General features: G+C 40.7%; 1 protein-coding gene across 2 annotated transcripts in view; it reads right to left on the bottom strand.

Moving 5' to 3' along the window:
• The window catches only part of ANK3 (ankyrin 3), a 517,804-nt gene that overhangs the window by 183,584 nt on the left and 319,038 nt on the right, over nt 1–15,182 (bottom strand). For both annotated transcript variants that reach the window (XM_075216346.1, XM_075216345.1), the window contains one exon: nt 3,242–3,346. In XM_075216346.1, coding sequence (XP_075072447.1) covers nt 3,242–3,346 — 105 coding nt within the window. The remainder of the gene's footprint in view (nt 1–3,241; nt 3,347–15,182) is intronic.

Here is a 15,182-nt window from a genome sequence, read left to right as displayed (position 1 = left end):
GAATTTTGATCTATGCTTCTCAGGCCTGCCAAATGCCACTTAGCTTTGATTGTTCATTCCCAGATGCCTGGTGTCACAGACAAAAGTCAACCATTTCTTTATTGCCCAGTACACAGACCCTAAATACTTGAAATTTCTTTGGGTAGAAAGGACCATATTTGGGTCACTCCATGATGAGTATATAATTCTTATAGAGAAATATAATGCACCAAAACAATACTTAATATTTGGTGTTTGAGTAGACTTCTGTATAAATTTGTAACCAATGGAAATAACCACATAATATGTGTCAACAATATATACTGCCCCATAAGAAACCAATATAACTTAAACATGTTTCATATGTTTATATTGTATGTGAAAATGTGTATATGCGCAAAAAGTCATACCATGTAGTTAAACTGATTCCTTATCTCTGCTATGATCCCATTTGTAGACAGATTTGTAGAACCTATTACTAGAACTGTTCTTCGACAAAGGGCAATAAAAAGGTTGTAAAACAGATTAGTATACCAGCACACCTATTGCTGTGATGTTACAAAGGAGGGGAGTTTAGGCAAGTAAGAATATGGTTTAAAAGATGATGAAATGACCTTCTACTGATGTATTGTCCGTATTTTATAGGTTTGCTCAGGCAGCAGATTATGTAAAAAAGTATGTGAGTGTGCTATTGTCTTTGTGTTTTTAAAGAATTCATCTGTCAGGTAGGCTTGTATGTTATAAAAAATGAATGCTGATGTAAAGTGAACAACCACAGAGGAGGAAAGGGATGTTGAATGTATAGTTTAAAACAGCAATCCCACATGTTTTTTTTCTCTAAATAGCAAGTTAAATACCTTTAAGTACTTTTTAAGCATGCATTTCTTATCTGTCCTCCTACAAATCATTTCCTTCTTAAAATATCTCTGGAGGGCAGACAAGTATGATTGCCAATCACACACACAGACCACACTCAGCAGATCATGGAAATGCAGAGGAGGGAGAAGAAAGGGAAGAGTTTATGTTGCAAATAGGGCTCAGAGGGGCGTTCCATAAATTCTCTGCTCACTACATTATGTGCCATGTAACTGTGGTTGCCATGGTAGTCATATGACACTGTGGAAAAAGTCATTAATAGCTGCCTGAAGAAAAAAACAAGAATAAATTGTATACTTATAGCCTGCCACAGTGATTTATGCTAAAAAAGCACACCTCGTTACTTCATGGAAGTGCTGCTTTAAGATGATATGAAAGTCAGCAAGCAGTGTAGTCAAGCAGTCTGAAAAGCCAGCAGAATACTTGCTTGTATAGAAAAAGTTATTTGTATGAGGAAGAGCGAGGTTCAGGGTCTGAATGTGGCATCATGGACCCCACTATTCCCTTCTGAGCATGCCAGTGGCCGGTGTAGTGATCTCCCCTCAACTCTGTGCCCCAAGCAACTGCACCCCCTTCACCAATAATAAATCAAGACAGTAGTTGTAGCTGGTCTCCCAGTATAAGTGGTGGGGGACACATACAGTAAAATAATGCATGGGGCAAAATATGGCTATTGTTAAGACTTAGATCTAAAATGAAAAACAATATATCCTCCTACTACACAAAAACACACACAAACACACACACACACACACACACACACTTACACAAGGTCAGAGTAGATGGACCTGTATGTTTTTTTTTGCAATTGAATGTTATGCTTCTATAGAAGAAGAAATGTTGTTCAAGAAAAACTAAATACATACTTAATGTAAATGCTTTCATTCCTTGTGGTCTAAACAGTGAGACAAAGGTTTTAGCTTTTAGATATATGTTGAAATGTTGAAGACCTTTCTGTTCCCCAATGTGGATAAAGAACATGTGTGGTTTCAACATTACGGGGCCACAGCTCACACAACAGAATGTTCGCTCGGAGTGTTGAGGGAAATGTTCCTTGAGCGTTTGATCTCTTTAAGGGGAGAAGTGGGGTGGCCGGCACAGTCACCAGATTTAAGCCCATGTAACTTTTTCCATTGGGGATACCTGAAGGAACAAGTTTTCAAACATCGTCCTCGAACTCTTGAGGATTTGAAGGAAAGGATCAGACAGGACATCAAAGCCATTCCCCCAGATATGACCCAGAGAGTGATGGAGAAATTCCGGGAACGTCCTCAGCAATGTATTGTCAACAACAGCCGTAATTTGTCTTATATGATTTTTAAAACCCATTAAAGCAAAACTATTTTTTATGTTTTTTTCAGAATTAAATACAATGTTTTCTAAATAGCTTTGCTCATTTTTTATACCTTTTCAAAATGGGAGATCTTTATGGCCCACCCTGTATTATGTGGAACAATTTTGTTTATTCCCGCTGCTCTAGAACAGCACTGTTCTGCTTTCTGCTTTGGGTACAACATTATTAAGCAGCTTTATTTCTATCTCGGGGCAATGAAAATAATTCACTTTGTCTGGTGATATAAACACATGTCTATAAAGCACTGATCGAAACTACAAAGAAAAAAAAAATGTGGAAAAAACACTTTTAAAACTCTGCAAGATATGACGGATTCTACCTTTGATATGTACATTAGTTAACCACATTCAAAATAAAATAACAAGTAAACCTGTATTACTGAACTAAATAATATGCGTGAAATAAATGACGTTTATACTTAATTAAGGCTGTCCATCATGCTACCTACCACATTTATGTGTTGACAGTCACTAATTTATATATCTTGAATTCATCTAAGCAGATTAGATTGTCCTATCGGGTCCAATTGGCACTGCACAATGAAGCAGTTGTTCCTGTGGCTCCAGTGTTCCAGAGCTACAGTACAAAGCATATTCAGCAGGTTAATAAGGATAACCAGCCAAAAACGTCTAATACAAAGGGGTGCTTGCGGCTTCCTATTAGTCCGCATTGTCACAATCCCCATAGACTTAAGCACAGTAGAGACAAAACACCCAGGGCAAATTTTATATAATCCGCCTCCTGCCTGTAGGCCATGCATTATGAGAGGGATCGATTCAATTAGCTGAGAGGTCCCATAGTCTTCTCATAGAGGTGCAAGCAAAAAATGAAAATTGCTTTTATTACTGCAATTGCCGGTAATGTGCGCAGAAGCATAGCCGCAAGGTTACTACGGAACCTCACCGCTAATTGGATCAGCCCCAGAGAAGCCTGAGGAGCACCAGCTGGTTTCTGAAGCTAAATCCCACCACACCACCAGCAGACTGCAGGACGGGACAACATACTTTCCATTTAAAGTTAAAAAGGGTTTACCTGATTGCAGACGTTGATGTCCACCCCATTTTTCAAATAGTCGAGAGCCTTTTCTAGGTTACCAGCCCGGGCAGCTCTCAGGTAACTTGCACTTGTGTCAGACTGCTGTAATAAAAGAAACACATGTTCTATCAGTGATGGCACCAATAATAACATTAAATTAACTACAAACAAAATTTCTCATAAGAGATTAAACATGTTCCTGAATTTAAACCAAACACAATAAATATGAGAATGTGAAAACTGGTGGAAAAGTTTAACTAGGAAATCAAAACGAAAGAGAACCCTCATCAACCAAAGCGATCTGTAATATGGCTGTTTTGCAAGGCTCATGGAATATACTGGTTTTGAGGCTACACTATGGACATATCTCAATGAACCGAGCCACATTGATGAAAAGATTATTTTATTGCGCTAGGAAAGGTCAATCAGATCCAGGTAGAAGGAACAAATACTGTCCCTGCAAAACATGGACGTTAGTAACATCTGACTTCAATCAATGCATCTCCCAGAGATTTGAACCAGTAAACAATCCAGCACAGACTTGTCTGATTTATTAAATGATTATTGTTTCAAATAATGGACTTCTTGCTGCATTGCAGTAATTTAAAGCACATTTCAGTTTCAAATAAGGAATTCTCAACTATATATATAAAAAAAAAACCTGTAACCCTGCGAAAACACAATGTAAAGGTATAGCTGATAAACGGAGTACATTATATTCAAAGTGGATCTAGCTAAACCCAAATTGAAACCTCAATTCCAGCTACACATTTTATTTATACATTAGATTGTGTTTCAGATTCGAAGCTCAACGACTGCACAAGTTTCTTCTGACTGTCAATTGCTTTTTCCTTGTTATAACTCATAGGGGCAAATTCAGTTCCCTGCGTTGTTCTTTAGAACTATTATCGTTACTACGGTAATATCTGCGCTTTATTACCGTTGCTACGCTGATTTCTCGCAAAAATCTGTGTTAGAAGGACCATAGTAACAGTAATAGTGTGTGTCCCACTTTGTAAGAACAAGGCAGGGAATTGAATCTCCCCCTTTCTGCCTCACTTAGGAATAAAGTCTGTATTTCAGCACTGGGTCTTCAGTAAGACATGGCAAAATAGCACTATATTATACAGACAGGTGAGTACTGTGCTGGCAGCAGGGCCGCCATCAGGGGGGTACGGGGGGTACTGTTGTACTGGGCCCGGGCTCACCAGGGAGCCCGGTACAACAGCTCAGCACAGACTTACCTGGGGCCCGCCGCTGGTCTCCGCTATTCTGTTTTCAGCCTGGCTGTCACCGTGACAGATCACATGATCGCAGGGGGAATGATTCCTCCACCCCTGCGATCAGATCCTGGTGCCTGGCTGTCACGGTGACAGCCAGGCTGAAGACAGAATAGCGGAGACCAGCGGTGGGCCCCAGGTAAGTATGTGTTGCTCATGGGGGGGACGCTCATGGGGGGGGGCCCGCTCATGGGGGGGGGGGCCGGGTGGCACGGGAGCCCGTACTGGGCCCGATTTTTTCTGAAGGCGGCCCTGGGGGGGGGGGGGGGGGGGGGGGCGCTCATGAGGGGGGGGCCCGGGTGGCACGGGGGGCCCGTTTTTCTGAAGGCGGCCCTGGCTGGCAGCATCAAAACTGTCCTTACCCACAAGTAATCCCGCTAGAAATGCAGTATTGTAAATCCCTACACTGAGCCAGTAATGTCTTCATCCGTGGTGTACAAACTGCTGTGTTAGAATACTGGGTATAAACAACACCCACTTTTTATGCTGCAGAGCATTGTTTTATATAATGCATGCTCCTATCACGAAGGTAACTGATAGTGTTATAAAAGCTAATTAAAAAACTTTTGGGAGAGCATTATAATTTTTTTTGTTAAAGAACCTATGAAAATACTGGCTTAATTTACAAAATAATAATAATAATAATAATAAAAAAGTGAAGATACATTTTCTAGTATACATGTTGGTCTTAAGCCACTCACACGTAGAGTTTTCTGAATTGTAATTCAACAATCTAATTCTAAAAGATCTTTTTCCTGGACAATTTGTACAAGCATGAAATAATCTATATAAAAGAGATTTTAAAGGTTCCCAGAAGATAAGAAAAGTCTTTGACTAAGTTTGATCAAATTAATTCGGCAGGACTTTAAACAAATTGCATCTATCTGTGTGTGGGCAGATTGAACAATCTTAATGTATTTGCAAAATAGACCTTTAAAAGAAAACTCCAATTTACCATTATGTTGAATTACTAATATAATGCCATATTCCTCTTTGGATATAAATGCTCCATACAATGTTAAGGGGAGTATGCTAAATAAACTAACGACATTCCCTATAAAGAAGTTTTGTGTTATCAAAACCCTCCCCATAGTGTTAAGGCATTAATACACACATATTGCATGTAGCATGTTCTTAAACATTTTGGCCAGGATTCAAAATTATGTGTGTAAGTCTTCTATGTGCCCCATTGTTATGTTTTCCAATTATATACTTTCTTATTATATTTACTGTTCAGACATAAAGCATAATATCAATAAAACATAACATGTTGTTTTGGTAGGTTATAACTTATAAAACTATAAGTATGCAAAGAGAAGATGTTGATGACCTGCCAGACTTCCAACAAAATGTTTGAATTTCATGGACAAATGTGATAGGAGTTTAAATATTTGTTTAATCTTATGATCAAACGGTTAACCTGGTGGAGCCTAGTCTAAGAGGATACCGACGCATGACATCGACAAGGAATGTGCCTGGCGGCCCGAGGCAGGCTAAGGATGCTGCCCGGTCACTCCGATCTCCGCCTGCCTCTGTGCCGCCAAACACATGTAAATAGTGTGCAGCCGCAGGGCCCTGCTAGGAGTGATTAAGGGGCTGGGCACAATGAGTACAATTTGCCCCCTCCCCGGATATAGGCTGTTATTTCCACCTCAGGACATTTTATAGTTTGATTAGAGAATAAGGGGCATATTTATGAATGAGTGTTAGCAAAGCTACACTCAGTTACCGGAACTCCAACACAAGTTAGAGTGTTGCATATATTTAAGAAAGGTGCATCGCAGCAGATATCGTCGATATTTGCTGCTTTGCATTCTGTATCGTTTTGCGAGCAGTCACCATACAACAGTATGGTGACCGCAATCTAACAAGTTCCGAAAAATAGTTTTTTTTGGAAACTTGTCATGTTAATGTATGCCAGTTGAAGCTGGCGTACATTATCATAAATGAAAAATTTCAGTGCTGTCAGCTCTGCTCCGAAGAGTGTGTGTAGGGATCACATGATCCCTCCTTGTCACTCACTGCTCGCTCTCTGCAACTATAGTTGCAGAGACAGAGCGGAGATGTTTGTGCGCATGTGCAGTTCGAAAAACTGCACATGCGCAACTGATGTATGAAGAGGAGCGAAGACGACAAGGAAGAGATCCGGAGACAGCGCATCCCGAAGAGCGGGGTAAGTATGATTTTTTTTTATCACAGAAACAGCAGTTTATCGGAACTGCTGTTTCTGTGATCCGTTTTTCATAAATTTGAGAAATAGTTCAATCCTTATCCATGCGATAAGGATTGAAAACTATTTTGCACTTCATGAGAAGATTGATAAATGTGCCCCTAAGAGAGGCTACATATAGTGGGTCCAGTTATTAAAACTGTTGTACGGGTGAATGTGTGGCAAATGTGTTGCCCATAGTAACCAATCAGATTCTGACATTTTTCTACTTGAGTTTAGAAAAAGAACATAAACATCTGATTGCCGCTGCGCATGGCACCACATTTCCTACACAGATACCTGTGGAACAGGTTTCATAATTGTTCCGAATACGTTCATTTAAAGCTAGAGGTGTTCCCATTAAACTGATACCTCTCTCCCCTCGACCATTGGATTATTAATCCAGTCATGTCATATATAACAAATATGGGGATCTCTAAACTCTCCAGGTCTGTAATATTACTTTTCTATATGAATAGTTATCATGAAATAAACTTCTAGTTTGCCTCAAAGTGTTATCACACGTGACATAAAATCTCACCCTTACATTCGCACTATAAAGGCTCAACACTTCCTCCCACGCTATCATACTGCAAATGACTTACGCAAGCAACTCCAATTAAAAATATACCCTGTTTACCCTCTATAGATAATAAAAACATTTATATTTTCTATTGTTATGTCGCTGACTTTTACGTAGCTGTTTAGGTAAACACCAACTGTACTCTGCCAGATGTCATGGGTTCGAGGTAACACAAGTCCACCACATCTAAATAAGGCAATTGTTCTAAAAACAAATGTTCAGCATTGCTGGCATCCTGGGACACAGGCCAATGTATTTTCTTGCTCAGCACAGACAGAATCTGCTAGAGGTTAGCCTTACAACAAATACAATACATACATGGATACATGCATGGCCTGTACAGGGTAAAGTGCACCCAAAACGAGGATTTATGTCAGTTATGTAGAAATTTCACATTCAAACCTCAAAATGCATTATTATTATGTTTTATTTATACAGCACCAAATAACTTTTATACAACATTGTACAATCAGAGTACATTCTCATATCAGTGCCCGCTCCAGTGGTACTTATAATTAGAGATGCACACTGACCCCCGTGAACTGGTTTTGGTTCTGTATAGAGATGGGCGGGTCCGGTTCTCCGAGAACCGAACCCACCCGAACTTTGGGTATCCGAGTACCGAGCTGAGCAGCTCGGTACTCTCCCGCCAATTCCGAATCCAAATCGAGGCCGAACGTCATTGTGACGTCGTCGGATCTCGGGACTCGGTTCTCGCGATACTTCAACTTTATAAATACACGCCTCCACAGCAATCCATCGCCATTTGACAGAGGGAGAGAGCAGGGTGTAGTCATAGGCTAATTAGAGCAGGGACAGAGAAAGAATACAATATTGTTCTTGCAATTGCTCTAACCAAAATCGCTAGTGCAGAGAGGAGGATAGAGGTTTATTATTTTTTCTTCATATTTGGCACTCCCCAGCGCTTTTGGGTTGTCCCCCATAATTGTGCATTAATATTTCTGGCTGTCAAAAGTCATATCTGTCAGCAGTATCTACTCAATAAATGTTAGCACTCCTCAGTGTTTTTGGGGTGTCCTCTCTAATTGTGCATTAATATTTCTGGCTGTCAAAAGTCATATCTGTCAGCAGTATCTACTCAATAATTTTAAGCACTCCTCAGTGTTTTTGGGGTGTCCTCTCTAATTGTGCATTAATATTTCTGGCTGTCAAAAGTCATATCTGTCAGCAGTATCTACTCAATAATTTTAAGCACTCCTCAGTGTTTTTGGGGTGTCCTCTCTAATTGTGCATTAATATTTCTGGCTGTCAAAAGTCATATCTGTCAGCAGTATCTACTCAATAAATTTTAGCACTCCTCTGTGTTTTTGGGGTGTCCTCCCTAATTGTGCATTAATATTTCTGGCTGTCAAAAGTCATATCTGTCAGCAGTATCTACTCAATAATTTTAAGCACTCCTCAGTGTTTTTGGGGTGTCCTCTCTAATTGTGCATTAATATTTCTGGCTGTCAAAAGTCATATCTGTCAGCAGTATCTACTCAATAAATTTTAGCACTCCTCTGTGTTTTTGGGGTGTCCTCCCTAATTGTGCATTAATATTTCTGGCTGTCAAAAGTCATATCTGTCAGCAGTATCTACTCAATAAATGTTAGCACTCCTCAGTGTTTTTGGGGTGTCCTCTCTAATTGTGCATTAATATTTCTGGCTGTCAAAAGTCATATCTGTCAGCAGTATCTACTCAATAATTTTAAGCACTCCTCAGTGTTTTTGGGGTGTCCTCTCTAATTGTGCATTAATATTTCTGGCTGTCAAAAGTCATATCTGTCAGCAGTATCTACTCAATAATTTTAAGCACTCCTCAGTGTTTTTGGGGTGTCCTCTCTAATTGTGCATTAATATTTCTGGCTGTCAAAAGTCATATCTGTCAGCAGTATCTACTCAATAATTTTAAGCACTCCTCAGTGTTTTTGGGGTGTCCTCTCTAATTGTGCATTAATATTTCTGGCTGTCAAAAGTCATATCTGTCAGCAGTATCTACTCAATAAATTTTAGCACTCCTCTGTGTTTTTGGGGTGTCCTCCCTAATTGTGCATTAATATTTCTGGCTGTCAAAAGTCATATCTGTCAGCAGTATCTACGCAATGGATTCAAAGCAGTCCACATATGATCTAAATGAGCAACCAGGTTCTGTCACCAGTCCTGATGTTAGTGTTCCCAGTACGTCATCTGGCCAAGGCGATGTCAAACAACAGAGTGTTTTCAAATTAGTGCAAAAAACAAAAACCAAAAAAAAATTTACTGTATTGAAGCGAAAACGAAGTGTAACTGAGCAAAAGTTAAGTGACGATAAAAAAAAAATTGCAAGCATGCCATTCTACACACGCAGTGGCAAAGAGAGAATGAGGCCTTCACCTTTGGCTATTAGTGGCAGATCCCAAAAAGTTACCCAGCCTACAATTGGTGCACAACTACTGTTACGCGTCAAAGCTGAGCTGCAAGATACCAGTGAGGCATTACAGGAGAATATTTGCTCTGATTCACAAATGACAACAATCCCTGTGGAGAGTCCATCCAACAGTGGGATGTCTAATCGTGAGCATTCTGCTGATGTGTGCCTTAATAGCCCGAGTGTAGCCGGTGATACCCAAATTGAGGATGCCACTTTGGAATTAGAAGAGGATGAGGGGGAGATTTGTGTAGGCGACGAGGGCGCTAATGAGGATGTTGATGAGGATGAGGTTGTTTGTGTAAGTCCTGCACCAGTGGCAGCAGTTCTGGCACGTGACAAGAAAAAGGCCATTGTCATGCCTGGGCATAAAACAAAAAAATCCACTTCTTATGTGTGGAATTATTTCTACCCAAATCCAGACAACAATTGTATAGCCATTTGTAGTGTATGTGAAGCCACAGTCAGTCGAGGGAGGGACCTTAACCATCTTGGAACCTCGTCTATGTTACGCCATTTAACGAGAGTTCATGGCAAAGTGTTGGGAAAAGCTGAAAGTTCTTCCCAAAAGAATACAAGCACTCCCTCATCAGCTAAGACCCTCCGCTCACCGACATACCGACGGCCACAAAATACACCCACCACACCATCCTCATCAATATCCTCAGTAGCGCTCGGAGTTAGCCCGGCATCCCACTTAAGGCTGGATGACTCCGGCACTATTATTGATTCCTCTGAAGAAAGCGTTAGTCCTGCTGCTGCTGTTGCTGCTGCTGGGGGTGAATCGTCATCCCAGAGGCAGGTGAATAAAATGAGCAGTCCTACATTTCAGCAATTAACTGTGAAACAATCCTTTGCGAGGGGAAGCAAATATGACAGCAGTCACCCAGTCGCCAAGCGAATCACAGACGCCATGGCTGCAATGTTAGTGTTAGATCTGCGTCCAATCTCCACCATAAACGCAGCTGGTTTTTCACAGTTAATTGAGGTTTTGTGTCCGCGTTACAGAATTCCATCGCGACACCATTTCTCCCGTAAAGCTATTCCACAACTATACCAAAAAGTGTGTAAAAATGTAGAGATTGCGCTGAAAAATGCCATTCTGCCCACTGTTCACTTAACCACAGATATGTGGACAAGTGGAAGTGGCCAAACCAAAGACTATATGACTGTGACAGCCCACTGGGTTGGTCATTCACCTTCACCAGCAGGAACAGCAGCAGCATGTACACCACTACGTAACATTTGTCACAGGCAGGCCACTCTTTGTATCACCGGCTTCACTAACAGGCATACGGCTGACAATTTGTTACGCAAACTGAGAGATGTGATTGATGCATGGCTTATACCACTCGGACTCTCCCCAGGGTATGTCATTTCAGATAACGCCAACAATATAGTGCGAGCATTACAGCTGGGTGATTTCCAACATATTCCCTGTTTTGCTCACACCATCAACTTGGTGGTGCAGAGCTTCCTACGAAACAACCGTGAGGTGCAGGAGATGCTTTCGGTGGCCCGTAAAATTTCAGGCCATTTCAGGCATTCAGCCACAGCATGTAGGAGATTACAGCAGCTCCAAGAGCAGTTTAACTTGCCCTGCCACCAACTTAAGCAAGAGGTGGTAACTCGGTGGAATTCCACCCTGTACATGCTTCAGAGGATGGAGGAACAGCGCAAAGCCATCCAAGCATATTGCACAAGTCATGACATTGGGAAAGGAGGGGGGATGTATTTCACTCTTGCACAGTGGGGAATCCTTTCAGTGCTGTGCAAGGTGCTGAAACCATTTGAAGTTGTGACATGTGAGGTCAGTGCAGACTCTGCTAGTTTGAGCCAAGTCATTCCTTTAATTAGACTATTGGAAAAGCAGCTTGAGAAAATGAAGGAGGAGCTGAAAGCAAGCAATTCAGCAAAGTATGTTGGCCTTGTCGATCAAGTACTTAATTCGCTTCACAATGATCCTCGAGTTATTAAGATCTTGAACTCGGATCAGTACGTTTTGGCCACTGTGCTTGATCCAAGGTTTAAAACCTACATTGAGTCTTTACTTGTAAATGAGCGAGATGTGAACTTTTGCAAGGAGCTATTGCTCAGCAAGTTGGCCGCTGAACTGGGCCTCGGCTTGACGACGTGTCCTCCTTCACTTTCTCAAGCTGTTGCTCGTAAAAAATTAAATTTCCAAAAAAGAAGCAGGGAAGACACAGGGGGCAGACGAGAACAATTTAACATCTGGGCTGGTTTGAAGGATTTTTCAAAAAAAAGTGTCACTTTGCCCATAAGTCCATCCAATATGAGTATAAACATGCAAAGGATGGTGGAGGATTACTTTCAAGAGGTAGTTGATATGGAAATGTCAGACAGTCCCTTTCCTTACTGGGAAGAAAAGCAGGCCATTTGGAAACCCATGTACAAACTTGCTTTGCAATACCTAAGCTGCCCACCCTCCAGTGTGTACTCTGAACGAGTGTTCAGCACAGCAGGGAACTTAGTCAGTGATCGCCGTAGAAGGTTACTTCCCAAAAATGTGGAGAAAATGATGTTTATCAAAATGAACTACATCTTCCACGAGGAAGGCCTTCACCATCCAAGACATCCAAGCACTGACTGTTCTCTAATGGCGGATTCAAGCGGCGATGAATTGATAGTCTGTGATGATGACGTACACACTGATGAGGGTGAGGATGAAGCTGAAGATGATGCCGATAACATCTTTTTAAAACTTTCTATGTAAGTGTAGGGTGCAATCTACCCCCAAAGAGGAAAGGGACTTGTGGCATTTCCATATCACATACCATCTTGAAAGGCTGCTGTTAGGGCAATTTATCCTTAAGGGTAGGGTGTCATAGACAGAGTGACCCTAAACTGGCTTTGTCCATTTTTCATAATATTGTACAGTCTATAATGGCTGAATTTTTTAGTATTTTATACAAGTGGAGGGGGGCCTAGAGAGACAGAAACCAAACTGGCTTTCTCCATGTCAATTAATATTGTACAGTCTATAATGGCTGAATTTTTTGGTATTTTATACAAGTGGAGGGGGGCCTAGAGAGACAGAGTGACCCCAAACTGTCTTTCTCCATGTCAATTAATATTGTACAGTCTATAATGGCTGAATTTTTTAGTATTTTATACAAGTGGAGGGGGGCCTAGAGAGACAGAAACCAAACTGGCTTTCTCCATGTCAATTAATATTGTACAGTCTATAATGGCTGAATTTTTTGGTATTTTATACAAGTGGAGGGGGGCCTAGAGAGACAGAGTGACCCCAAACTGTCTTTCTCCATGTCAATTAATATTGTACAGTCTATAATGGCTGAATTTTTTAGTATTTTATACAAGTGGAGGGGGGCCTAGAGAGACAGAAACCAAACTGGCTTTCTCCATGTCAATTAATATTGTACAGTCTATAATGGCTGAATTTTTTGGTATTTTATACAAGTGGAGGGGGGCCTAGAGAGACAGAGTGACCCCAAACTGTCTTTCTCCATGTCAATTAATATTGTACAGTCTATAATGGCTGAATTTTTTAGTATTTTATACAAGTGGAGGGGGGCCTAGAGAGACAGAAACCAAACTGGCTTTCTCCATGTCAATTAATATTGTACAGTCTATAATGGCTGAATTTTTTGGTATTTTATACAAGTGGAGGGGGGCCTAGAGAGACAGAGTGACCCCAAACTGTCTTTCTCCATGTCAATTAATATTGTACAGTCTATAATGGCTGAATTTTTTAGTATTTTATACAAGTGGAGGGGGGCCTAGAGAGACAGAAACCAAACTGGCTTTCTCCATGTCAATTAATATTGTACAGTCTATAATGGCTGAATTTTTTGGTATTTTATACAAGTGGAGGGGGGCCTTGAGAGACAGAAACCAAACTGGCTTTTTCCATTTCTTTACATATTTAACTATAAGTGTAGGGTGTAATATACATTCAAAGACGATGGCTGCATTGCCAATATGCATAGATGGAGAGGAAGACAATCTGTTTTGTGTGTAGAATAGGCCTACCAACGAAGAATTAAACTGTTTTTTTGGATGATTTATTACCTCAACAATTAGATTACTTGTCTCTAAAACAGTTGGAGCACTAAATTGGGTTAATTTAGGCCCAAAAACATGGATTTTCCCAAAAAATAGCAAAACAAAACCAAACAAAACCAAAACCAAAACCAAAACACGCAATGGCGGTTTTGCAAAACCAAAACCAAAACCAAAACACGACGGTAATCCAGATCCAAAACCGAATCCAAAACCAAAACACGGGGGTCAGTGACCATCTCTAGTTCTGTATTAACTTCGTGTTTTGGTTTTGGCAAAACCGCCCTCGTGTGTTTTGGTTTTGGTTCTGGATTTTTTTAGAAAAAATGCTAAAATCACATAATTTTGCTCTTTTTTTGTTCCTACATTATTGTTAACCTCAATAACACTATTTTCAAGTCATTTGCAGTCAATTTTGACCAGATCACAATGTTATTTTCATACACTTTCGGACAAAGACTGCAGCGACCTGGCTGGATGGTATGCGACAGAGCAATGACTCAAACACACGGCAGTTCCTAGCACATCTAGGAAACATTGGCACACAGCAGTGGCAGAAAAGAAAAATGGTGCAAGATGGAATTGTCCTTGGGGCCCGGGGCCCGCCCTCCCTCCCACCCACCGTTATGGTGGATCTTAAAAAGGAATCCAAAAATCCCGAGATCCGACGACTTAACGATGACGTTTTGCCTCGTTTTCAAATCCGAAAAAGCGCAAAGGCTCGGCTCGGTACTCTGATCTGCTAAGTTCGGTATATTCAGTTCTCGGGAAACCAAGCCTGAGCACCTCTACTTATAATCTAATTTACACACACACTGAGGCCAATATCTTTGTAACAAATATAAAAAAGGATAAACCCAAAACACAGAAATAAAACATAATACATTTATTGAATATATTAAATGATTTACATCTTGCTATTACGTCTATAAGAGCATGCTGCAGCAAACTACTACAAACTGCAGCAAATTACTTGTTTTTTTAATTCTTGTATAAAGATGAGTATACATTCTAGTTGCATCTGTAATTGATTGGGCAATACTAAGTATGCTCAGGTAGACCACTTGTACAGGCATAGTCATAGATCTTGTACAGTGTCTGAGTTCCTATAACAGTTTCATTGTCCCGTTGCCAACACCCGAGGTGAGCACTACTCACCGCAAGTGTGTGTTCCAAGTGACTGGTTGGCCCCAGTTACTGGGGTTACATTAATGTCGCTAGTAACAGTACTGCCCAGTACAATGTCAGCAGTAGTAATAGTACACAGCAATATAACAGATATACCCAACCACTAATAATAGTAATCCTCAGCCCAATGTCAACAGTAGAAGTAATGCCAAAGAATATGCCAACAGTAAGTTATTTATTAAAATGTATATAGCACCAGCATACTAAGCAACACTATAAAATGCCAG

The sequence above is a fragment of the Mixophyes fleayi genome, chromosome 6 (assembly GCF_038048845.1).
Source record: "Mixophyes fleayi isolate aMixFle1 chromosome 6, aMixFle1.hap1, whole genome shotgun sequence".
Taxonomy (NCBI): Eukaryota; Metazoa; Chordata; class Amphibia; order Anura; family Limnodynastidae; genus Mixophyes; species Mixophyes fleayi.
The sequence above is the reverse complement of the archived record's forward strand: the minus strand, read 5'-3'. Positions and strand labels throughout refer to the sequence as shown.